The sequence below is a fragment of the Eucyclogobius newberryi genome, unplaced genomic scaffold (genome assembly GCF_026437365.1).
Source record: "Eucyclogobius newberryi isolate DKJ021-1_F unplaced genomic scaffold, fEucNew1.0.hap1 SCAF_18, whole genome shotgun sequence".
Taxonomy (NCBI): domain Eukaryota; kingdom Metazoa; phylum Chordata; class Actinopteri; order Gobiiformes; family Gobiidae; genus Eucyclogobius; species Eucyclogobius newberryi.
In genome coordinates this window covers 16564915-16590908 of record NW_027315812.1, presented here as the reverse complement: position 1 = coordinate 16590908, position 25994 = coordinate 16564915, and the positions used below count along the sequence as shown (strand labels likewise).

At 38.6% G+C, this 25994-nt stretch overlaps 1 protein-coding gene across 2 annotated transcripts in view; it reads left to right on the top strand.

Moving 5' to 3' along the window:
- Positions 1 to 25994, top strand: part of sema5a (sema domain, seven thrombospondin repeats (type 1 and type 1-like), transmembrane domain (TM) and short cytoplasmic domain, (semaphorin) 5A) — a 216660-nt gene that overhangs the window by 106293 nt on the left and 84373 nt on the right. For both annotated transcript variants that reach the window (XR_011927715.1, XM_072450696.1), the window contains exons 5-6: positions 16607 to 16669; positions 24532 to 24630. Coding sequence is in view for 1 of the 2 variants with exons in the window: in XM_072450696.1 (XP_072306797.1) it covers positions 16607 to 16669; positions 24532 to 24630 (162 nt within the window). In the remaining variant the exon portion in view is untranslated. The remainder of the gene's footprint in view (positions 1 to 16606; positions 16670 to 24531; positions 24631 to 25994) is intronic.

The window sequence follows — 25994 nt, the reverse complement described above, 5'->3', positions numbered from 1 at the left end:
TTCAGAGCACCCAATCTTCTGTTCTTTTCCCATTCTCACTTGCTGTATTGCCCCAGAAGCAGGAACAAGAAATTCAGACCAGCCACAATCAAAGGCTCATCTCCAGCTTGTCTTCCCATGATGCCTCTGTAATCTTTCGCTGGATCTCAGCCCAATTTAATGCGGGCCTGTTTTAAAGCCTCCCTGCTTTGCATTTCACTTGACCAGACTTAGGTGGGTCAAGAAGGACCAACACTTTCCTCCCATCAAGTCTTTTTTTTCTTGGTGCTAAATATGGCTTTAATTTCTGCTTTATTTGAATGTTTTTGCACTGCTTAACATGATGTGCAAAGTTTTAATGAAGGCTGCAATCGTGCTCTTCACTAAAGGTACTTACATTTCAAGCCTCAGCTGATATTTTTGAACATGGCACTTAACTGTTTTAGGTGTCAGATACACACTTGTATTTATTTGATTTAAAAGTGCAGTAATGAGCCAAGAGGAGAGCTTACAATGATGTGTCATTATATGTGCAGAAATACTGTGCTAATTTAAAGCTGCGCAGCATAACTTCTGGTGGAGGCTACACAACGTGCATTGTCTCTATGGTGATGGTGTTGCTTTGCCCAGAATGTTCCACAGTCTGACATTAAACTTCATTATCTCCAAGGAGACAAGCAGATGTATTTTGAGGAATAAAAACAGCCGTAATGAAATGGATAGATGAACATTTGAATGCCATATTGTGATATATTCAAGGCAAAGTAATCACATCTCCATGGAAACAAGCAGGTGGCGTGCCTTTCCTCGGAAATAATTAACGACAGAAGAAGTGCTCGTAAGTAAAAGTACAATATACAGGAGCAAAGAAATGACTGAAGTAAAAGTATTGCATGAAAAACATCTACTAAGGTAAAAGTTTTGAAGTAGTTGAAAAATGTACCCATAGAATTAAAGAACATTTAAACTAAGCATCAAAACTAAAATACAAACCGCTGATTTTTGCTCAACAGAAATTTTAAATTTGCTTTATTTTATTTGTATATTTTTTGTTTGTTCAACGTTGGAATGTCAACTTGAACTGTGAAGTTGTAATAATTAACCTTTAGCTATTTCAGGTTGTCTCAAACAGTAAAGAGAAGTACGTTTTACTTTTTAATATAAAAGTACTTGCAGTCCAGTTAAAAAAATTGTATTGTAGAACGTACAGATACTTGTTCTCAAATGTATTAAAGTGAAAGTAAAAAGTATCCACTGTAAAATGTACTTTTACAGCACAGTACTTTTACAGTACAGTACTTTTACTTTTGTTACTTTTCACCACTGGAAATGCACATTTAACAAGAACAGCTAATTGCAACATTTTCTTGAGACATTGCACAGATAATAGAGAATATGAAGGATTCACTCCACTGCGCCCCATGTTTCTGATCTGACAGATCTATGACTCTGATGGCAACATGAGCGACTGAAGCTCTTTGAGTAGCGCTGGTGGTTGGCTTTGTATTACTGTGGAGCTCAAACGAATTGCATCCTCTTACAGCAAGAAAACAAGCAAAAAGCTACACCTCCGCTTGTCTTTGTGATTTCACCCTTTCCCCCGAAGCTCAGACCTGTCAGATCATTCCCAGTGGCAGTGATTTGTTCAGGCGGCAGCAGCAGACTGTTGCAAAAGCTCGACTGGCTCATTCACTACAGGCTCCTCCCACTGAGCTGAACATCCCAAAACACAATCAAACAAATCCTGTCATGTTCATTTGCTGTGAAGTCCAGAAAGATATAAGTCCAGTCACGTCTTCATCTCTGCGAGTTCAGATGGGCGTGATTGACAGGTGGATAGCCAATCAGGGACAGGCATTGTACATCTGTATCAAAGCAAATATGGCTCACAACAAACAAAATATCCCAGTGACTGAAAAACGTATTTCTGCGTAATCAATGAGTGAAGCACAAAACTGTTGATCCGAGGGAGGAAAATATAGATTTTGTTCTAGATAATACAGGACCAATGAGTTCATCCATTTCACAAGCGTTACAGAAATATACAAATCTGATTGCACGGTTCTGTTTGAGTTTGACTCAAGGTGCCACAAAAGGCGAGTGGCCAGACTACGGTAAATAAAGAATAGAAGAAGTGTGTATTCAGGAACCCGGACAACCGTCTTCAAAAATACACCTTGGAAACTACCAATAACAGGAAAAATCAATTGGCAGAGAAAAGTGGTTCTGTTTAAATGTCTGGCACTGGTAAAGTATCATAGAATGTTACTGGGGAATGTGACCTCAATCTTGTGGTGAAACTACAGTTTTTCTTCAAATAAATACAATTGAATGAATTTATAAATATAATTCTGTTTTGTCATTCAAGATAATAATTCATCAATAAGTTATGGGACTGTGAAAAATGGAAATGTACTAAACTGCCTTAATCTGGGAGCAGGTTATTGTCATTATATTTTTTAGTCCAATTTTATGAATCTTGGCACTTTTTAAAGACAATGGACCATATTTTGCCCCCGGATGTAGCGTTAACGTGGGCGCAGCAGAGCTCATTTCATCACACCTTGTTGTCGGCGCAATTGATGACAGCGAAGGGGGTGGAATTCTAGACAAAAGACCTGATTATGCCAAAATATGAGGTGGAATAATGCAAACTGGTGCATTCTGTGATTGGCCAGAAACACAACTAATAAACTTCAAAACTAATGCGCTGGAGTTACTAGCCCTACATGGATAATCATAATAAAACAACTTCATGGGCATAAATAAGTTATAAAATACTGAATGCAATCAAATTTTATGAGGTTATTTTTTTGGATTTGGATTGTAATTTGGATCGTTTTAGCCAATCCAAATTACATTGCCGAAAAAAGACTGTTACAGCCCGAGTTGCACGAATGAACTTCTTATTCTTCGCTTCTTATGAAGTATGAATTGGCCTTGATGCAGGTCATTGCAGCAGTCTGGGGTGCTCCCATGGCTCTGCTGCGGCCTGCCTTCGTTTATGGATCACAAGTCGAGTTTATAAGCGCAGATGTGTGCGCGTTCTTAGTCTGTGTTTAGTCTGGGCAACTCGGGGATGAAGGCGAGCTCTCCGCGTGGTGCAAAAACACATAAAGGTGAATTAAATAAAGAAAAAATGCTCAGAGGCTGCATTTCAATATTTTATTTATTTTATTTTTTTACATTTTGGCAACACCAAATATCCATATATGATATATCATCATATATGGACTGGCACCATCCCACTCCAGCGGCAAAGTCCTGCCTCTTTACATCAGCGTTAACATGGGCAAGGTAGTGAAATAGAGCCCTACCCCCTGGAAAAGGCTCTCGTTAACGCTGCCTCCGGGGGTAAATATGGCCCAATAAATACAATATAATTACCGGTGACAGTTCTAAAGATTATTATTTATTATTATTAGTTAGTTAGTCATTGTTGTTGCTTTTAATGGTGACTTTGCAAAAATAGGACCAATGATGCTATCAAACAAGACACAAGAGTTCAATCACGAGTAAATCAAAATGTTATTCGGCAAACACTTTATGAAACTTTACATGAAATATAACTTTAGTTCCAAAAACTGAACTGTGTTCTCTCGAAAGTGTTTTCTGCCCTTGAACGATATTGGAAAGATATTGTTATGGATCATGCGGGTCTTAAAGGGAACTGGTTGTCATGGCGTTGTATTACAGAGGCTTTAGCAGGTAAGTAACACTGCCCAGTCTATTGCTTATATCGAGTTGAGACACGGAGATCGATCTTGGCTGAAGCCAGTAACCATAATCTCCTCAGTAAATGCCCTTCTTGCTCTGAGGTAATGAAAAATAGAAGAACATCAGAAGTTGTGCAGAGGGAAGGGCACCCACGTTAAGCCCTTTGAGAACTTTTACACTTGCATTGGCCGCTGTGTCTTTTTGAGGCCACGCCGCGGATTTGGTCTTCAATAAATTGCTGAAGAAGAAAGAGTTCAGCCACTTAGAGATATAAAGGTTGTCTTAAAAGCTGTTTACAAGAAAGGCAGGTCTCACAGAGGAAAATCTCACATTATGTGCACCATGTGCTCCATCTTAATAGTACAGAACCTGGAGCTCAGCCTTGGTTAGAGAGAATATAATTTTTTTCCAGCTTTTCAACAGCTTGAAGAGGTCTTTCTCTCACTGTCAACCTCTAGCCTCATTTTCACTGATGTGGAAAACACTGTCAAGAACAAAAGGCCACATTTCTCCTGGCTCTCTGACAGACTGGAACTACAGCCCTTAAGAAAACACTAAGTAACTTTGTCATCAAAAGCACTGAGGTATCAGCCTGACGCATTTAATATTTTTCATACATAATCTCATTTTACAAAGCAGTGGTGCAATAGAACGCTTTAAGTTTAACAAGTTCACTGTTTAGGTTTACCTTTAACTTCTCTTTCAAACTGTTTCTGTGTCAGTCATTTACTGTAGAATAGGCTTTAATGTAGATATTATTGTGAAATTGTTCCAAAGTTCTGCTTTCAGAAGGTTATTTTTCTCCAAAACACTACCTAAAGAACTCACCTTTGTGTATTTTAACTCTTGCACATAATGTTAAATTATATTTGCAGAAAGATATATTCAAACTTGCGGTAAAATATCGGCTTCTCAATGAAAAAAAAGTACTTCAAAGTTCATTTTCTGTTATACAATGCATCTGTTTGGATTTAACCTTCTACTCTTTGTGTCATTCACGTCTCTCTTCTTCTTTAACATCTGCCCACCATCGGCCATGGGAAGTCTTATTGTTAATATACGCCCCAAAGGTCAGTAAGGAGTTGGAGGCTTTGTCTATTGTGTCCTCTTTCACAATGAGTCGTGTTGGTTAGTGAATAACTGAGCTGGCTCAATGCATAAAACGACCTTCGCTTTTGTAGCTATACGTGGATCTAAGAATGAGGTTCTGCCAGTGTAAGCTGTTCAGTCTCGCTGTGGTAAAATGAAGAAGGATGCAGACTATAACTTGTGCTAGTCAATAAACCCAAGGATAGGTAGCATCAGTGCATTGTGAGTGAGTACAATTCATCAAAAGATTGAAAACTATTTTCAACCTTGAACTATAACTAATGTTATATAATATATACCGGTATTTACCCAAAAAACAGAGTCCAGATGACTACAACTGAATCTTTTTCTAAAATCAAACAAACTAGATTTTAGTCATTTAGCTTTGAATGACATGACATATTTTTGAGTTGTCAGATCATGGGAACTACATTATAAGCCGTATGGTTTGGTAGTAGCAGTAGTATAGTATTGTAAAAGAGAAGGGAGTAGTAGTGACTGAAATAGCAGTATGTATTGTTGCCATAATTTGGATAATGCGTGTAGCAAACGCAGTACAACAGTGGCTTGTAGTCATCAAATGATTCTTTGAAATTGGAATTGCATGTTTTTCTCACTATATAAATGTGTATGTAAAAGTATTTTCAAACGTCTTGTTATATCTCCCTTTTGCCACATCGAATTACTTGTCTGACACTCAATTATTGTCTGGATAATGACGAGCCGATGGAAAGTGTCCTCTTAAGAAGCATTACTAATTCAATCACAGACATGGCTAACTTGGCCATTTAAATGCATGGAATATACAGTGGCATGGGATTAAGATAGGTTTGTAATATTATCCCTTGTTTGGATTGGACTTTCCATTAAGTGAAAGCACCGCACTGGAACAGCCCCTTCCACCAGTACATAATCTTTTATTAGGTTATTACGGCTACGACCATTCGCTTAGGCCTGACATCTAAACCATTTCTGAGTGCAAATGTTTCAGCTTCTTACATCAGCGGCCCTGCAGAGCGAAGAGTAAATATTGTGCCAGTACATCAAAAGACAATATCTGAAATTCATAAAAGAGATTAAATATTCCCCTGCTACTCACACATCGCAAGGCCAGTCGTTTCTTAGACAGACGGAAAAAGAATGTGTTCTGACTTCTCTTTATGCAAAATAGATTCCTTATTAAGTCTGGGAGTATTATTAGGAATGCAACCCCGCACTCCTTCATAGCAGAGACATGGGCCTACACTGTTTCTCTTGTTCGGCCTGGTATGTACTGTGTAGTTTGGGCTAAGGAGTGCTAATTCTCTTCTGTCTAGTGCCCACAGTGGTATCTCGCTGCACCCACCTCCTGCTGACAAAGGCCTTTATTGTTAATGTGCCTGGGACATAATGGCTTATCTGAAGATAGGAACCCATTAGTAGGCAGGAGGTCATGGAGTGTTGCACTAAGCTTTACCACTTACCAAAGACGTGCACAGACAGAGCCGGGGTTGTGCTCGAGCCCCTGCCCCTTTGTCCTATAAGTGTCCCCGTGGTCAACATATTTTGACAGCAGATATGTATAAAGCTGTTTTAAAATACCACTGCCCTCTCGTCTCCAGCCTCTCGCTCGTGTGAAGCTTTCCCAGCATGCACCTGATCATCTTACGCTTTAACGATGTTCTACGCCACCCAAGCTTTTCACCAGTTTTACATTTTTTGTGACGGCAGATGAAGTAATACTCCGTAGAGTCAACACTACGGGGGTGATTTGTGGCACGTTTCATAAAAGTACCTCCTTAAAAGTTACGCACAATTAAAACAAATGATATCTGTCGCTCACAGCCTCTTATTTGATTAATCTGAGGTATTATGCGTATGTTCACTTAGTTAAAATGTCACATCCCTACTTACTTGGCCTGAAGATTTAAAGGTACATAACATTAAGGATGGCATTTAACCAGGTCGGATCTATGGAGAGTGGCGACCCTGCTCAAAGTAAGAATGCACATTTTAATCAGCTGTTTAAACAAAAGTAAATGCAAGTTAGTTACACTTAATTGTGTAATATTCCAGGCAAAACAATAATAATCCAAAAAGTAACAAGCATGCAGCAGCCTCGCCACCGGAAAAGCTACATAATGCACCTTTAATGTCTTGAATTAGTGATTTAGTGTAGGCGTCAAATGTTATAATGATGCAATAAGAATACAATGGGTTATTCTAGGAGGCGACGAATGTGGAATAGAGAGAATGTATAAAATGTGCAAAAATCAGTCATTAATGAGGAGAGGAAATATGTATTAACTTCACTCACAATTGCCTATTATCATACTATTTTTTTGAGGTCGCAAAAGATAAAATCCAACTTATTTTATCTCTTAGTGTTATAGGGAAAAGGCAAGCACATTTACATTCATCAAACAGCATCACCTACATTTTAATTAGGCTTTCATTTAAACTAGTCAGAACAAACACAAATCACAACAAATTGTCTATGTTTTTACATATTGATTTTGTGTAGGTTTTACCTCAGATGCCCTCCCTGTATACACTGAATGACAATTGGCCTTGCCAATTTTTCAACTCTCAAAATTTGATTAGTTAACTTATTTCCTCAAGCTCCTCAAAAGTGCTGGAAAAACATTTTACTTTTTTTTGTTCAGGCAGAGACAGACGACATATTTCGCTCAGAATCATCTTGGGAGCAGTGTGCCTGAACAATAGCATGTTAATGGGCTTTTAATGCTCCTTAATGACACTCGCTTTGCCATGGCTGTGCTTCTGTTTATTTGCAGCAGGACAGTCGGATTGGGCCAGAAAAGTAGTCAGCAGAATCAACACTTACTTTTATACTGTAGCATAGGAGCTGTGCAAGTTGAGTGGAAACATTCAAAACTGCTGAAAAAAGTAAAAGAGCAAAACATTATCGGGTGACGTGTGCGATATTGTTACAAAGTTTTGTTACCAGTCCAACTAACCTATAAAAGAGTAACGTTGAAGTTAGGGTACTAAGTAACAGTACGTGACTTTGTGTAGGTGTAAAGTCACCTGCATGATTCTATGCAAACAGATAATTAAGAAGAAAAAGGCATAAAATTATTCTGTGTTTTGTTCCACAGGGAGGGAGCAAAGTTGGTGAAAGCCTTTTTTCCTGTCTCTGTGTTGACTCCGTGGGACTGTAAATTAAAAAACAGTGAATACTTGAACGTATGTGCAATCAACTTAAATAATAAGGCAAAATTCCAACTAGAGCCTTACACGCAAACAAAAGGCAGTCCTGTGATTGCCATTCTACTTTAGAGTATAATTGACAGTGGTGAGTTCTGAACCCTTCTCCTGTAATGAGCCTTAATGCTGAATGATAAACTGAGTTTAACACTGTTGCTGTAGAATGCATATATATATTATCACCATAATCCAGAACTGAAAGAAATGTAGACTGGATTATCTGTTTTCTACAATTAAGAGGAAAACACGTTATATTTCTAAAGAAGAATGACAATCTGGCTTTAAGATTATTTGTCAGTTTGAGAGTTTATCATCGATCCAGATGCCCAAGTATTTGTAATGGGTATCATTTTACCATCAAACATAGGATTAGATATATTTTGGGGGTCACTAGATTGTCTATTGGAGAACAGCATACATTTAGTTTTTTTTTTAATTCATTAATCATTTTAAATAAACAATTTGGTTGGCGGGAGTGAAAATCTTTTTGAATATTTTGAATCACTTGTGCAGGTGCCTTAGCATACATAATTGCATCATCTGCATACAAGTGGATGCTACTGTGTTTTAGATCATGCCCAAGTTTATATAAATTGTAAATACCAGTGGTCCAAGGACGGAGCCTTGAAGAACACCTTTAGTAAGGAAAGAAAATTCAGAATGAAAGCCATCAGCAGATACGGCTTGAACTCTATTTGTGAGGTCATCTTTAACCCACTTTTTAGAATTTGTATCAGACGCAGTAGAATCCAGACGATCCAAGAGAATACAGTGATCCACTGAATCAAAGGCTTTTGAAAAATCAACAAAAACAGCAGCACATTCGTCATGATTGTCCAATGCAATAGTAATATAATTTATAACATTGGTAGCAGCGGTGATAGTACTATGCCCTGGTCTAAATCAGGACTGGCAGCTATTTAAAATTGAATAAGAAATCACACACCTGGTTTCTTATTAGCTTCTCCATTAAGAGTTTTGCTAGACAGGATAGTTTTGAGATTGGACGGAAATGATTCAAATCATTTTTCTGGTCTCCTTTTTGCAAAAGGAGAACAAAAGCAGTTTTCCACAGTAATGGGATCCTTTCAGTTTGAATTGTGGGGTTAAAATCATGAGTTAAACTATTTACTATTAGTGGGGCTGAAAACATAAGTAACAAAGGGTCGAGGGTGTCGGTTTTAGTGGACTTTTTTGGATCTAGAGAGAGAAAAATATTTAATACTTACTACATAAAGTGTTCATACTTGATCATCAGGTCTTTTCTCCAGTACTGGAGTAACAGCATCAGATGGAGCAGCAGCATCAAAGATATTTCCTCAAGCTGACGGAATGTTTAATAATTTCATTTGGTAAAGAGGGAGTCAAATTTTGCGATAAGGATTTAACTGTTTGCCAAAATTCTGCCAAATTGCCTAGTGATTCTGTGAAAGTATTGACGTAATAAGATGTTTTGGCTTTACAAACAGTAGAGACATAATAATAAAATATTATTTATTGCGCTATATTTATTATAGCCAAAGGAACAACATTTCCTTGGAAACAAGCAGGAGGAGATCAAGTATGAGATACAACCCTGCTGACAAAAAGGAAGAAAAAAAATTGCACATTTTTAGCACAGTGAAAAATTGTGTACCTAATTTCCATGAAAATATCCAAGAGACACCAAAAGAACCAAAATACTTTAAGTTTGGGCTTAGGTCTAGGTGAATTAAATACAATGACTACACTACAATAAAAGCAATACAATACAATGAACACTGCTTCAGTGCAGGTACCAGAATAGTACTTTTTACACCTTTTCATGTATGGATCATTATCTAGAAAAACAAATATTAATTCATTTTAATATTTTTTGTGATAACACTGTCTAGCTACATTCTATAGTGCTCTCCCAGCCATACAAACTTTTTTAATTAGTAGTGTAATCACTATTAAAATACTACTACCACAACACAGCCTTATTCACTTTCCATGTTGTGCAAGTAATCAATTCTTAATTAAAATGTAATATAATAAAAACTTATCCCTAATATTGATGAAAAACTAAACTCTAAAAATAGAACCAGCCTCTTTTCCACAATTAAAAAAAATAATCCATGTTGTTATTTCCCCATGAACTCTGATTGATTTTTACAGTGCTCCTTTGGGGGTACGTGTGGGTTCCATTAACGGGTTTTAGCCCACCCCCGTCCGACCAGCAGAAGCTCTTTGGAGCACCCACAGCAAGATGCCGTTCCTTTAGCAACGCTGCTGATCTGTGTGGTTTGTGTCTGTGGCCGCTCGCTCCTAGAATAGTCTGCACTGGCCTGGAATGTGAACTGACATATGCTCGAGAGGGAGAGCGAGGGGAGGACAGAGAGGGGGAAAGGGTGAGAGAAAGAGAGAATGGGGTCTAAGGAAAAAGAGAGAGAGGATGGTGCACAAGTCAGCTCCTATTAATACCCATATCTTATCCTCTCTAACCCCCTCCTGCTGTTTGTTTGCAGTGTGACGATATATGGGTCTATGGGTATCTGAGCTCCCCAAATGCTGCTGAGGCTTAGTTCTCCTCATAAAATGCACACAGAATTCCCAGAGAGAGAGGAAAATATAAAAGCATTTCTCCTCAAGGCAGGTGCCAAGGGACCTTAGCTGTTTTATCCCCGTTCAGCCATGAAAAATCTATACTCCATAAGAATTAGTAACTTAGATCTAACCGTGGAAAGCAACAGATATTGATACAGTAATGCAATGTTGTTGTTTTTTTCCTCATATGGTTTATATACAAAGCAACTATGGGCATGGTGAGGTAAATACAATCTTCTTTGGACACTCTCAGTTCAGCCGCCATGATCGAAGAGCAAAACAAAAGAATTAGGTGCTGAAACTCAGGGCTCAGATTAAGGATTTTCACTTGTATAGCGGTGCTGCTAAACAATCCGTTTTTTTTTCGAAATTGGTATAGCAATTTCATAATTGCATAGCAAAACACGAAAGTGACTAACAATCAATATTTTCCATTGATATAACATGATCATTTATTTAAATGTGTTTGTAAACATTCTATTAAAGAAAACTCTTAACAAATTAACTTTTAGACACTTTTTGAAAAAAAAATCTTCAAATAAAACTTGCAAATAAAATTAATTGTTGAACAAATTAATCAACACAAAGTCAGATGGCCTTATTTACAACTTTCTTCCATATCATCATCAATCAGATGACTATTTGCAGGAGTCTCATTTACATATTAATTGTCATTACACTCGGAAAAATAAAGGTTGCTGTGGCGTCCATCATGGTGTATTTTATGCGTTATTCAAATTGTACCGCTCTATTTGACGTTCCATTCAATTTTTCGTTTTTCTACTTGATGACGGTCCCTGAGTACTCTCGTCACCGCTCCGGCTGCACATTTGATGACGGTCCCTAAGCACTTATCTCGGCTCCGGCTGTACATTCGGATCAGTGTAATTCACTGCGCCCAAAATACGCATCTGATTGTTAAAACGAGGTTGTGTCACTTGGCAGTGTAAATATGAGTATTTTGGCTGTGAATGATCTGCAAAGACTTTTGCATTTAGGAGCTATTGACCTCAGAAGTCTGTATCTGTGACGCTAACTTTACCGCACGTGGCTCCTCCTACTTTCAGACTCAATCTGTGACAGCAGCGGGACTCGTCATGTCCACACAGCATCCTACATGTTATTGACAATCGATTGACGAGTGATCAGTACTTTTAGGCGCTTTGGTTACACAATTGAACACGCCGCATTTTGCGATGCGATACCGCTTATTCTGAACCCTGAAACTACTGAAATTTAAAGTGCAATCAAAAGATTAAGATACATAAATCTCCGGGGAGTGACGAGTTCACCTCAGAGTGGTATAAAGCTCTAAAAGACACAATTACTCCTTTGGTTTTATGCCCTTGAAAAAGCTTAGATCCCTCCGAGTTGGAAGGAAGCCATCATATCCTTGATACCTAAAGAGGGGAAGGACACTTGACTGTGCCTCATACAGACCAATCTAATTTCTGAATGTGGACTATCGTATATACCCCTCAATTATGTCCAAAAGAATGGAACAAATACTAAACATCAGACAAAAAATGACATTCAGATTTAATTTGGAAATGGAAAAATGCACCATTATGATTGTTTTTCTTTATTCTATTCTATTATTATGATTTTATATTATTTTATCTATTTTTATGATTTTTTTCCAGCTTTCTGGTCGTGGAGGAAAAAAAAGAAGAGAGAGAAATAAATAAATAGATAGAGAATATCCTTAGCCAACATTCTGTGCTGCATGTGCATGCCAGCACTTAATTTTATGTATGAGTTTTATGATTTTTATGTAAAAGTAAAAGAGTAATCTAAGCAAGCTCCCTTTTGAAAATACATAGTCAGGAACAAAACACAAAAGCTTGTTTTGTTTTTTAATATATATATATTTTTTGCTTTATCATGATAAGATATAATCACATACAAAAACATTTCACGTTCCCAAACATAAAAAGAGCCAGGATTTCTGGCCAAGTTGTCTTCAGGTCCATGTTGTAATTTTGCAAGGCTGGTTTTCTGCCCAGAGACGGCTGAGGGCGACAACAGGCTCTAAACATGTTATGCTTTAAGGTGAGACTCTGCAGGTGACTGTGAAAAATCCTACGTTTAGAGATATCAATGTATCTTATTTATACTAATATTTTCTTACATAAAGAAGACATTAGATGAGTAAACACTGCCAAAATACTGCATATTTGGGAAAGACAAGTTTACATTTCTTGCTTCGTTTGTTGACATATTAGATATCTTACTGAAAGTAAGTATTTAAGAGTTAAACATTTAGGCTAAATTATATATAAACACATACTTCTGTACAATATGTCAAAATCTTAGCTAGAAAGGTTTAGGTGCTCTAAGACTTTATGGGAGAAAAAAATATTTTGAGAAAACACCCTGCAACATATGAATGGGTGATTTAATAATGAAACACATTAAGATTTGAACAGATTGAACAGTTTTGTTGTTTCCTGGTGAAAGCTTATGTTATTTTAAAGTTTATTTTATTTGATGTAGTCCTTGTGTAACTTGTCCTTGTTCCCATCATTGTACTTGCCTATATTTTTTCATGTTGAGTAATCTTCCCGCCTCTGCCATGCTGTCTTCAGATCCTGAATGTCACTTTGCATTGTTGGTCTGGCCTTCGCCGCGTCTTCGAAAATAGGCAACTTTTATCAATGAGAGATGCATCCCGGGGGTCACACTCAAATTAAACGAATGAAATTGGACCAGGCAAGTCACCACCCCCTCTGAGGATTAATAGTATTTCGTTTTCTGCTGTGGTGAATTGCGAAAGGCGATCTTAACATGTAAATCAGGCTGACATGTGTCCCAGAGGACCCACAGCTTCTGTCTGTGCCACATAAATCACTGTGGCGTTTAGGCTTGCCACTCGTGTCTGCAACTCCACCGTAATTGGATTCTGTGTTTGCCTTGAACATGTTTGTAAACTTTAGTGCTCTATTTGCATCTTTATTTTTAAGTAAAGATGTAATTTCATTCTTTTTACCTTTAACCCAAGTTTACACAAGTCAAACTCTTATTTCCTGTGTATAGCTGCTGCATATTAATATCATTATCAACACATGAAATACACAGAAGAACGTAATTAATTATGTTGTGTTCAATAAACCACAAGTGTGTCGTGGTTTGTCTGTATTTATTAAAGCCAGAGTCATGTCAAATCTTTCTTTTAAATATTCTTGCCCAGTGACACAACAAAGGCAAAAATGTAAACCACTGCTCATCTAGTTTGGGAGTAAATAAGTAAGCCATTGCACCTTTTGTGATTCCTATTACTTTAAAGAATTAAAACTGTGTAGACTCTTCCTGGAGTGAGGTGTTTAAAATGGTAGTGCACAGAGCAAGAAAAGCATGATAAAGTTGTGTTAATTATGGTTGTTATAATACTGTATGTTTTACTTTTGGCAATGAGTCAATAGCTTCCAGCTCCATTTTCTAACATTCACTAATTTACCATGATTTTTCCAAATGTTGTGGCCAGCTATATATTTTTGGTGCGTTGCAGGGTTAGATTTAAGAAATATTTATGATAGCTTGTTAGCATTTAACAATACTTATTTCAGTGTATCACTATGTCAATAAACTACGTTAAACACTTCTACATGTGGTAATGTTTTTAACAAGGCTTTGATGTGTGTTTGAGTGGTTTTAAGTCTCCAAAAGAGCCCTGGTTTTGGGCCCACACGATCTACACTGTATAATAAATATGCATTAGGCAACAATCAATCAAACTTATCATGATAATTGTTACCGGGACTACAGACTCTAAAACACAACACAAACATACTTGTAATAGACATTGTAGTCTATAAAACGGGGTATAAAAGTTAAAGAGATAAAAGTTTTGACACATTCAAAGAACTTTTAACAGCAACATAACTTTTATAAGGAGTTATTATAACCAAGACATTAAACAAAGCAACAACCACCGTAACTCTCTGATCTAATTATGTTAAAGCTTATAAATCGGAACCCTCAACGGGAATAGTATAAAAATTATATAAATGTATTGATGACTCAGGCAGCCACTCTATTAATTATATTGAAAATAAATGGGAAAGAGAGAGTGATTTTAATGTGACTGATGATGAGTGGGAAAATATATGTACTTCTTAGTGGAGGACCACAAAATCCCATTTGTGGGGAGGAAACCCAGTATCTTGTGTTTTGGGACTGTCCTGTTGTTCAGGGATATTGGACAAAAATTAATAATGCACTGCAGACTGTTTTTGACACTAGCATCCCTCTCAACTTACTACCTTTGGAATGTACTTTTGGAGGCAGGAAAAAAAGGCCATCGCAAAGAAGTGGATGACATAAACATCACCAACGATCAAGGACTGGACTGACAAAATGGAAAAAGCCTTAATTTGGAAATGGACAAATTTGACTGACTTTGAACCAAAAGGGACTTTTATTTTAATTCAAATATGCCGAGATTTTGTTTGTATTTATGTTTAGTTGATGTCTGCTGCATTAGTCTTGTAACAAAAATCTTGTTAACAAATCCACAGAAACGTTGAAGGTTAATTAAAAAGTTCTGAATAGCTAGCAAAAGGTGGAGAGCCAAACCTAACTCTAATTTCTAAGTTATATGTTTTTATTATTGGCCGTGGCTGCAGAGCCGCGGCGCGGTCAAATGGCCCAGCAGTTTCAGGAACCGCGGCACTGCCATATAGCCTCATGGCTAACCCTAACCCTGACCCTGACCCTGACCCTGACCTTAACCCTAACCCTAACCCTGACCCTGACCCTGACTTTAACCCTAACCCTAACCCTAACCCTAACCCTAACCCTAACCCTGACCCTGACCTTAACCCTAACCCTGACCTTAACCTTAACCCTAACCCTAACCCTAACCCTGACCCTGACCCTGACCTTAACCCTAACCCTGACCTTAACCTTAACCCTAACCCTAACCCTAACCCTGACCCTGACCCTGACATTAACCCTAACCCTAAAACGGTGCGGTTTCTGGAGCTGCGGCACAAAATAACATGTCAGTTTCGGCCGCGCGCTGCGGCTCTGAAGACACTCCCTTTATTATTATACTTCTGTGCCTAATCTGTGTTGCAACACTGGAATATCCCCTTTTTGGGACAAATAAAGGTTATCTTATCTTACAGTTAAACAAGGGTAGGCCACAGCCTTTGTCTAACGCATGCGTCTGAGCCTAAAAACGATAAAAACGAAGTCCGCAAAGCAAACAGAAAAAGGGAGGAAAAGAACAGAGAGCTCAGAGCTCTGAGTTCAGGAGTTTTGTCTCAGGGCGTGTTCTGATAAGAGGGAGCTGCTTAATCCTGATTAAAGTTTAGCCATGTTCAACATGTTTAAAACACACAACAAAATGTTAGAAACCACATGTGACAGCACTTTAACTTGGAAATACACTGCAAACAATCACGATTATTACAGTGACACCATTAGTCACATGGACTGAACTGTCGGTGGCATCACAAACGTTTGTTGGAGACCGTCTGCCTGGATCTGTTTGATCTTCTACAGAATCCCTTTGTTCTCTTCTCACTGTGATGGCGCCTTGCATATCCGAAAAAACAAGGTTAGGTGTAAATGAGGCAGGGGAGTGTTTGCTGACTTTCACATAAACATTCCTCCAACAACATTTACATTATTAAGTATCAAAATATTGAAACTTTATCTGGTGAAAAATGTGTTTTAAAAGTTTCAAATAATAATAAGTTTGACTAGACAACTGATTGACAAAATAATCACAAAACTGTATATAAAATAACTACAAAACAGTTTTTAGTGCCAGCCCTGTAATAAGCGTTACAGACTTTTGGACCTGGACCGTGGGTGAACAAGTATCATTCACAACGCCCAGTCCGACACTTATTGAATTTTTGGGGTGTTTTCAACATGTTTTTATACTTTCTAATATTCTGCGCTCCTTTCCCCGTGCTCAGACTTTAAATCCACTTGCACAGTAATTTGTTTTGGTTCGGGAACATTTTACAACATAGACTAGTGACACTTCTCCATGTTGCACGTCTCAGCGGATTGTTTTTTGTGTGTGCAGGAGGCGGAGTGGCACTGCGATGAATTCACCAAGGGAGCTTGCTTCAGCCGCGGCAAATCAGAGGTGAGTTTAAGTGATGGCGAGGGATTTGTGGTGTCATTCCACTGTAGTACTTTATCAGACACTTGTCACCACGGGGAAGAGATGAGAAACAAGTGCGGCATTGTCTTTGGACACTCTGAAATCCATCCACGCGTCATGCTTTTAGTACAACCTTGTCAAAGAAGACTGGAGACAGGAATAATAGAAATCATTATTGTTTTTGGAACGTTTCATTCATTCACAGAGCTGCTTGATATGGGGAAAATCATAATTATAATCAATCATAATTAGGATTATTTCAATTATAAATTTAAAATATAATAGTTTGTATGTACTGTCAAAAGTTCCACAGCCCTGAACTGAATAAAATTATTATTATTACCTTATCCATTAAAATGTGACAAAAGGATAAGAATAGTTTTAATTATCACTTTTGCTGTATTTCTTCAGACTGAAGGATGTAAATGTCTCATGTTCTAATGTAAATGATTTGTTGAACTCTGTTACATCTAGTGTTTTGAATGTTCTGGACACCATCGCCCCTATAAAGGCTAAAATGGTTAAAAATAAGCAGAAGGCGCCGTGGAGAAATGATGATTCGGTCAGGGCACAGAAAAGGGAGTGCCGCAGGGCCGAACGGAAATGGCGCAAGTCAAAGCTCCAGGTTCAAAAAGAGATTTACAAAGAAAAGCTGAACATGTACAACCTAATCTTATGTAGAACTAGGGAAAGATATTTTTCTGAAATAATTGGAAGCTGCAGTAACAACTCGCGTGTCCTGTTTGCCACAGTAAACAGATTAACAAACCCTCCAGCTCAGCTGCCGTTAGAACTCATTTCCACATCCAAGTGTAATGAGTTTGCATTATTCTTTATGACAAAGTTCAGGGCATTAAAAATGCTATAAATCCCACAATGCAAAAAAATTACCCTAAAACCACCAAGACACTTAGAGCTAACTCACTTTGCACCAGTAACTGACAAAACTGTCCATGAGATCATCACCAGTCTGAGTTCATCTACATGCTGCCTTGATGTGTTACCCACCAGATTTCTAAAGTCTGTGCTGAACAGTTTGTTAGCACCATTCACTCACATAATTAACATGTCGCTTCAATCTGGAACATTCCCAATGTCTTTGAAAACTGCGGTCATAAAGCCTCTCCTAAAGAAGAGCAGTCTTGATGCCGCAGTACTGAGTCATTACCGGCCCATCTCTAATCTGCCATTTTGGGGCAAAGTCCTTGAAAAGGTTGTTTACCAACAGCTCACAGATTTCCTCTTAATAAACAACTCATTTGATGTTTTTCAGTCAGGTTTTAGACCTCATCACAGCACTGAGACTGCTCTTGTCAAGGTGACAAATGACATCCGCCTGAACACTGACACGGGCAAAGCCTCAGTCTTAATTCTGTTAGATCTGAGTGCTGCTGAGTGCTTGACACTGTTGATCATGGCATCATCTCTTACAGAGACTAGAGGACTGGGTGGGCATCACTGGCACTGCCCTAAACTGGTTAAGGTCCTATCTGGAAGACAGGAAGTACTTTGTTGAAATTGGTAGCTGTGTCTCAGACCACATGACCCTGACCTGTGGAGTGCCCCAAGGGTCAGTCCTGGGTCCCCTTCTGTTCAACCTCTACATGCTGCCGTTGGGTCAGTTGATACGCAGTGAAAATGTGTCCTATCACAATTATGCAGACGACACTCAGATCTATGTTTCACTATCGGCAGGTGACTATGGACCAGTAGATTCACTCAGTCACTGCATCCAACAGATCAGTTTGTGGATGCAAAACAACTTTCTCCAGCTGAACTCAGACAAGACTGAAATCATCGTTTTTGGCCCACAGAAACAAAGAGAAAGTGTTAGCGTCACCTCCAGAGTCTCGCTCTAAAACCTACAAACCAAATTAGAAATCTGGGGGTAATAATGGACTCAGACTTGAACTTTAATAGCCACGTCAAATCAATAACATCAGCAGCTTTTTACCATCTAAAAAACATTGCCAAAATCAAAAATATAGTGTCAAAACCAGATTTAGAGAGACTTATCCATGCGTTTGTCTCCAGTAGATTAGACTACTGTAACGGCCTGCTCACTGGTCTCTCCAAACGAGTTGTAAAACAGCTGCAGTACATCCAGAACGCTGCTGCTCGGGTCCTGACTAGAACCAGGAAGTATGATCACATTAGTCCTGTTCTCAGGTCTCTGCACTGGCCCCTGTGGCTCAGAGAATATACTTTAAAGCAGCTCTGCTTGTGTACAAGTCTCTCCATGGCCTAGCACCAAAGTACATCTTGGATATGTTAGTGCCATATGAACCATCTCGGACTCTGAGGACCTCAGGGACCGGCCTCTTGCTGGTGCCCAGAGTCAGGACAAAACATGGGGAATCTGCGTTTCAGTTTTATGCAGCTAAAATCTGGAACAGTCTTCCTGAAGATGTGAGACAGGCTTCTACTCTGACAATGTTCAAATCTAAGCTAAAAACAGTTTTGTTTAGCTGCGCAAATGACTGAAAGGATTTTTTCTTTGCACTCTTCTCTTTTGTTTGTGATTTTATTAGTTTAGAAAATCAGTTGGATTGATAATTTTTAATTTAGTTAATTTTATTGTATTTCTGTTTCTGTAATTTCTTTGTGATTTGAATGCATTTTTCCTGCTGTGAAGCACTTTGAATTGCCTTGTGTATGAAATGTGCTCTACAAATAAATTTGCCTTGCCTTGCCTTGCCTTGCCTAAATTGATGCCAAATCCAGTGAGGTCCTAATTAGCACAAGCGTAATCAGTCTCCTTGTACATTTCTACTGTTTGATTTGAGTTTTTCTGTGTGTTGTGACCACTAAGTTCAACATTTTTTGAAAGTTCATGTCAGTTTGAAGTTTCCTCTGTTTGTGTCTGAGAAGTGCTGAGCCAAGATATCCACAGACACTGATCCCATGCAGTTTGATCAAACATAGTCTGGACACACATTTCTTTTGAAAGAAGAAAACTGTTGGGCTGATTTGTTTTTCATTTGAATCTTGAATCATTTAAAGATATTTTATACAATATTTAGCCGCATATTCATAGTCACATAGTCATGATGTTGATCAAAGAGATTATAGAGTAGGTAACCAGGTTTATTATGTCGTCTGCACTCGTCAGTACAGAGAATCCACTTTACAAGTACAAGAAACATAAAAATGGATTATGTGCCTCCTGTACTGCAGGACTACTACATCATAGGGATTCTTGGCTAAGGGACGTTTGGAGAGGTACTCCAGTGTTTCAAGCCCCAAACATCAGAAAATATTGCTTTGAACATTTTCAAGGTGAAATACCAGCATACCTTGCAGATCGAGGTGAAAATGTTCCACCATATCAAACAGCTGGACACTGAGAAGTGTAGCGTTGTTAAATGTATTGACTCCTTTGCGTGGAATGATTGTAAATGCATAGCATTTGAAATGCTGGATTGCAGTTTGCGAGACTATTAGAAGAAAGTGCTGCAGAAACGTTTGCGACTGAGTTAGATCAGAGTTATAGCCCAACAGGTTCTGGTGGCCTTTGAGGCTCTCTAAGAGCAGCAAATACTGCACACTGATCTCAAGATGGATAATGTGATGCTGGTCAATCACAAATATCAGCCTTTAAAGGTGAAGATGATTGACTGTGGATTGGCACACATGAAGTCGTAGCTGAAACTGGGATCCTCTCATCAGCCTCGTACATTTCCGCTGGCCCACTAGAACAATCATACCCGCCAGAAATTACATTCAGGTACAGGATGGGGTTTCTGAACCTGGTGAGAAAACTCTTCAACCTGGACTTTTCAAAGAGGATAAACCCAAGTGAGGCTCTGGAATATGATTTATAACCCTGGAGTACGTTGACAAGAACAGCACAGATTACATCAAATGGTCAAGAGGCAAGAGCCAATACGGCACTGGTTCAAAGGAAAACTGCAGGGATCCTCCCCACACGAGACGTCCCAGCATCAACCAGGAGGTGAACGAGATGCCTCCAACACAAAACAGTAGCTCACTGTTCATAAGAGTGTATTGAGGTTGATGAAAATAGTTTGAGCTTCACTGAACCACCACCAGTCGCCAAACAAACAATGCACTCTGAGGAGGTCCAGGAGGAGAAAGTCCAGTCTATGGAGTTCCAGGAGGGAAAGGACTACTCTGAGGAGAAATGTTAAGTATTTTTTGTTCAGTTTATAGCCCAAAAATAGAAGAATAAATGTTAAGAACTAAGAATTAAGAATTGACTTTTCTTCAACTTCAATTTTGCTAAGCCAGTCACAAACTTGAGGAATAGTATAATAAATAATAAGAATGAAGGAACATAAAAGATTTGACTTAAGTTGTTCACAGTCTCAATAATCGTGAATAATCATTCAATCATGTTTTTGCGCACAATAATCGTTAGACAAAAATTTAACATTGTGACATCCTAGAGAGAACATATACAAATAGTTAGTTTTAACTTCGTGCGTAATTGTCCCATCTCTTCAATTTTTTAAATATTCATTTTTATATTGGCAATTAATAGCAAGTTGAAAAATATGGGTTCATTTGCCCCTTACCATCCATATTAGCCCTAGTTATGCCCAGATTGTTGTAATTCTGTTGCAAGATTCTTTCTTTTGTTCCTGTGTATTTTTATAAAAAGCTAATATTTCCCTGTATATTTCTAACCATCTTTGTGGCAGGGCTTCTATGGAGACTATTGTTTTCACAGGGTTCTATTTGTGTGCACATGTTTTCTTTATGTGGTGAGCACTCCTAAAACAGATGGTTAGGAGCTGAACTTGACTCATAGGTGAACTGCCCTGCCCTCATCTGTATTTGCCTGTGTGTATTTATCTTCCTGTGAGAGTCGGTTAGAGCCCTGTAATATAAGACACAAGCTCAGGCCGGCCTACACTGAATTACAGGCTATTGCTCTGTTTACTGGAGTCTGCATTGTTCCTTATGTGATCCAGCTCCCAAAATGTCCTCCCAAATATCATTAAAGAACATTTTCTAGTTGACAGGGCTATATAGATGCTTTATTGCCCATAGCAGTGTTCTCAAATACTGGGGTCTATAGCAGTTTGAGTATTATTTATTCTTCTATACCAGAGCTCGGCATGTCGTGAGTAGTGACTAGTGACTGGGACTCTTGACGCCAAAGAAGAATATACTTTCAGATTTTCCTTGGTTATAACCATTAATTTGTAGCTGAGGAGTAAATGTAGGGTAACAGTGATTACTACGGTGACGAAACAAGCGTGTTCTGTTGTGCTCTTGCTAATCCACTCATTTTGTTGGACAGACCTACACATGCTTTTTGTATGGCATTTTATTGTGGTAATCTGTCAACATAAAATACAAATAAAGATCAGTCAAACACAAATACTTTGCTTGTTTATTTTATATGGCTCGCCCACTTTGTTTTAGCCTCAGTAGTGTTATAAAACAGTAATAGCAGCCTCGTGTTAGGACTCACGTCAGGTATTACCTCTTGCTGTGCGTGAATGAACAACGCAAAGGGAAAGGTTATACAATAATGTTATTTATCGGTATAACAAAGTAGCGGAGTAACGTTTGTTTTCCAGGGCAGTAACGAGGTAACATTTTAAACCAAATGAGCCTCAAAACTCCTGCCATGGGCACAACAAATGGATACCTTTGGAACATACTTCTAGTGACAGGAAAAAAGGTCATCTCCCAAAAATGGATGACACAAACTGAACTTTCGATTAAGGACTGGACACAAATAATAACTGACATTCGGAAATAAAATAAAAATAAAAACTGACCTTTACGGTTAATTTGGAACCTGAAAAATGTAATAGACTCTGAACTAACTGTTTTGTCAGAGTTAATATTCAGTATATATTCAGTCAGGATGTTTTTTTTTACTATATATGTTCTTTCTCTTTGTGCCTCCTGCATATTTACATTAAGATGATGTCTAGAAAGTTCCATGGTATGGCATTAAGCATACATCTAAGAATGATCTATCTGTGAAGCAGGTGGCGCCACAAGGCCAAGTTACAGATATGATTTATGAAGAGGCGACCCAATACTCACAGAAAAAATGAGCAGTAAAAATACACAGCATGATCAGTTTAATTGTAAACTGTGGAACACTGCGGGCAACAAATACCATCTCCACAGAGACAAGATGGTGGCAGACACACCACCGGAAAAGTCACGTAGTGCCTCTTTAAAATACTACTGAAGCGTTAGAAGTAATAACTGGCACTGAAATAAATCAGAGCTGTACAATTCATTTGAAAATATTTCTACCTTGATTGTAATTGCCCATGTATGTAAAAAGCAATATGTGCATTGTATCACCCAGACGGAGAGCAAATTAACTTTTGAAGTGATTGCATATATTTGTAAACATGTCAAACTCCTCTCTGTGCATATGATTTATTTTCACAGAAAGAAAGGAGTGCGCCGAAATTGACTTGACAAGCCTTGATTGCCGCCTGTGTTTTGTTTTTAATGTCAAAGAGTGAGCATAAAAGCGGCACTGTTACACTCTGGATGTGGCGCTGTCAGTACGTTTTCATAAACAAGTCGAGATTATAGCCCAGGCAAATATCAAATAAGGCATTGTTTACCCTCTCAGAAAACAGGCGGTAGTACTATAGTCTTTGGATCTGTTTGTACTGGAGAGTTGCAGCACACACAGGGTTTTATGAGTCTGTCGTGATGGGGAAATAAAGGCTCCTCTCAGGGCCAGTCCGGGCGCGCTCCTAAATCAGGCTGAGCGGGATTGAGAGAGTGTCGTTGTCCCGGACACCTCAAGTGTCTCACACAAAAGCTGCTTTACAAGGTTCTAAATTCTCCTCCCCGACCCGGAGACAGTCTCACGCTGAACATGCAGGAAGATAGGACCATTCTGGCAGAAATATGAAGAAAGCTCTAAATGAATCACAATGTATTGAATCTGAGAGATGTTTGTGCCTATTTGACATTAGAACCCTTTTCTTTTGTTATAGAATGTAGTAACGTTACACTCAGGAGGCTTTTTTATAAGCATTGTTTGACTTTTCAAAATAAATGTCCAAAAGTAAAATCCATGTGAATCACTTTTAGTGATTAAGCCTAGGATTTCTCTACACCAGAAATCACCTACAAAATCTGCATACATTGTTGCTTTCACCTGTTTCTGTCTTTGTTATGTCAAATAATATATCACATTCTGTTCCTTATCATCCTCTCCGCTACCTAAATAATTAATGTACATAAACATGTCCTATTCTAAACCTACTGCCTTGGCCTTGTGGCTACATTAGTTTCTGTTCCCGAGACCTTGACAAAATACATCTTTAGAAAACTAAAAAGAAACTTTAAAAAACTCATTATTTCTTATTCAAGTTTTATAAGTGCCAGTTACACAAAGGCAATTCTGGTTTGGTAATAGTAAAACTATTCAATCAATCAATCGCTGGTGGACCACCTCCGTGCAAATTGAAGGAAACATAATTCCTTGTGGTTTAAATTGATTAATGTTGAATCACAAAATGGCTCTGATTGAAAGCGTAGACGTTTCGGTTGGACTTTTTGACCAATCAGCAAAGCAATGGCAATTCTCTAACTGATTGTGAATGAGTTTCTCCCACCGCCGCTGCATTTAGGCACTCTCCAGCCTTGTCTCCGGCCCTCCTCAGAACAGCTCCACCTGAATTGGATGTGACTCGCCTGAGCTGTCTGAGCATTACCTTTGATTTGGACGTGTCAGTCTTGACCACGTTCCTGCGCAGACCCCCCGCAGTCACCGGTGTTTGTCTCCATCAACGTCATTTTCAGAGGAGTGGTGCAGCTGCTGCTTATCGATGGGATAATGTTATCGCTAAGTGCTTATGAAGATGTGTGTGTGTTTGGGTTAGGAGGAGTGCCAGAACTACATCAGGGTGCTGCTGGTCAACGGGAACCGGCTGTTTACCTGTGGGACCAACGCATTCACTCCCATCTGCACCAACCGCACGGTAAGGACAGCTTTCCTTTCTACCATAATACGTGTAATTAGCTTAAGAGCATACTTCAACTCTTACTAAGGGCTCAATGGATTTAAATGTTAATTGTAGTAACCATAGAAACAAGACATCCTGTTCTTAAGGCAAGTCAGAGTTGATGCATGTTAATTTATAGAAGCAAAGCATTTCAACAGCTGCATCATGCATTCTCTAGTGTGCGAAGGAAGTAAAAATGGGTAGAGAAAGTCAATAAATCTGTCTTTCTTTGTTTGTACAGCGCTTCACAACAGCAACTAGCGAACCAAAGGGCTTTCCGTGTGTGCATTACAAGATGTAAAATGCCTTGCCAAAGGATGCAATTACAAAAGGAGAGATCACACCATCAACTTTAGGGAAATACAATATTGGATACATTAATAAGTGGATATAAGTGTCTATATCCATAACAGTATCCAACAGTACTAATGAGAATAATAATCTAAAAAACACTCTAAATAAGATGACTAAAAACAATTTCTTTAAAGTGTATGAATATGCGCCTTACCAGGAAGACAACCTCACCTCACGCCTGCCCCTATTAAATTAGGAATGTGTGAATTATAATTAGCAGATGTCATTGAAGATAAAGCCAGCCGAGCATTACATTTATAATCAGTTTGTCATTTGACTGGACTAATTGATATATGGCTGTCGGAGTAAATACGCCTAATCAGTCATGATGCTGTGCTGACAGTGATGGCTGATGAAGCAGGAGTGATGACTGTCATAATGTCAGAAACAAAGTCAAGAGTAATCATTTGGACAACAGCAGGATTTAGCTGGAGCTGTGGCATCTCTGCCGTGTCTGTCACGGTGTCATCCATGTGGGTTGTGGAACTTGTATCTGTTATTTTCAGTCAAGGAGCAATGCGAATACTTGTGAATACAAGTATTCGCAATCTTGGGGTATCCCTATGTTACCCCTAACCAGAGAGTTTGTGGTTTAAATCTGCTACTTTCCATTTTTGCATTGTGTTGAAAGTTGCCAGAGGAAGAAATAAGGGTAAATTAAATAAAAACATTACAGATATGAACCTATTTTCAACTTTTTCCAAACATTGTTAATGAATGCCACTTGACTCTAATCTACTTAACTCACAAATCCACCAATTTATTTATATTCACCTTATTCCGGGAGCCCGTCTCGGCGCCGCCACACGACATAATCCTTCTCCCAGTTGTATTCGTTAACACAGGGCTGCCGACCTCGAGAAAAAATAAGTTCCACACAGACTCAAAAGCCATTTTCAGCCCGCCCAGGGAATCGGCGCATTGTTGACTTGTTGGTCACATTAACAGTGGACATTTTACACAAATCAATCTACTTTATGGCGTTA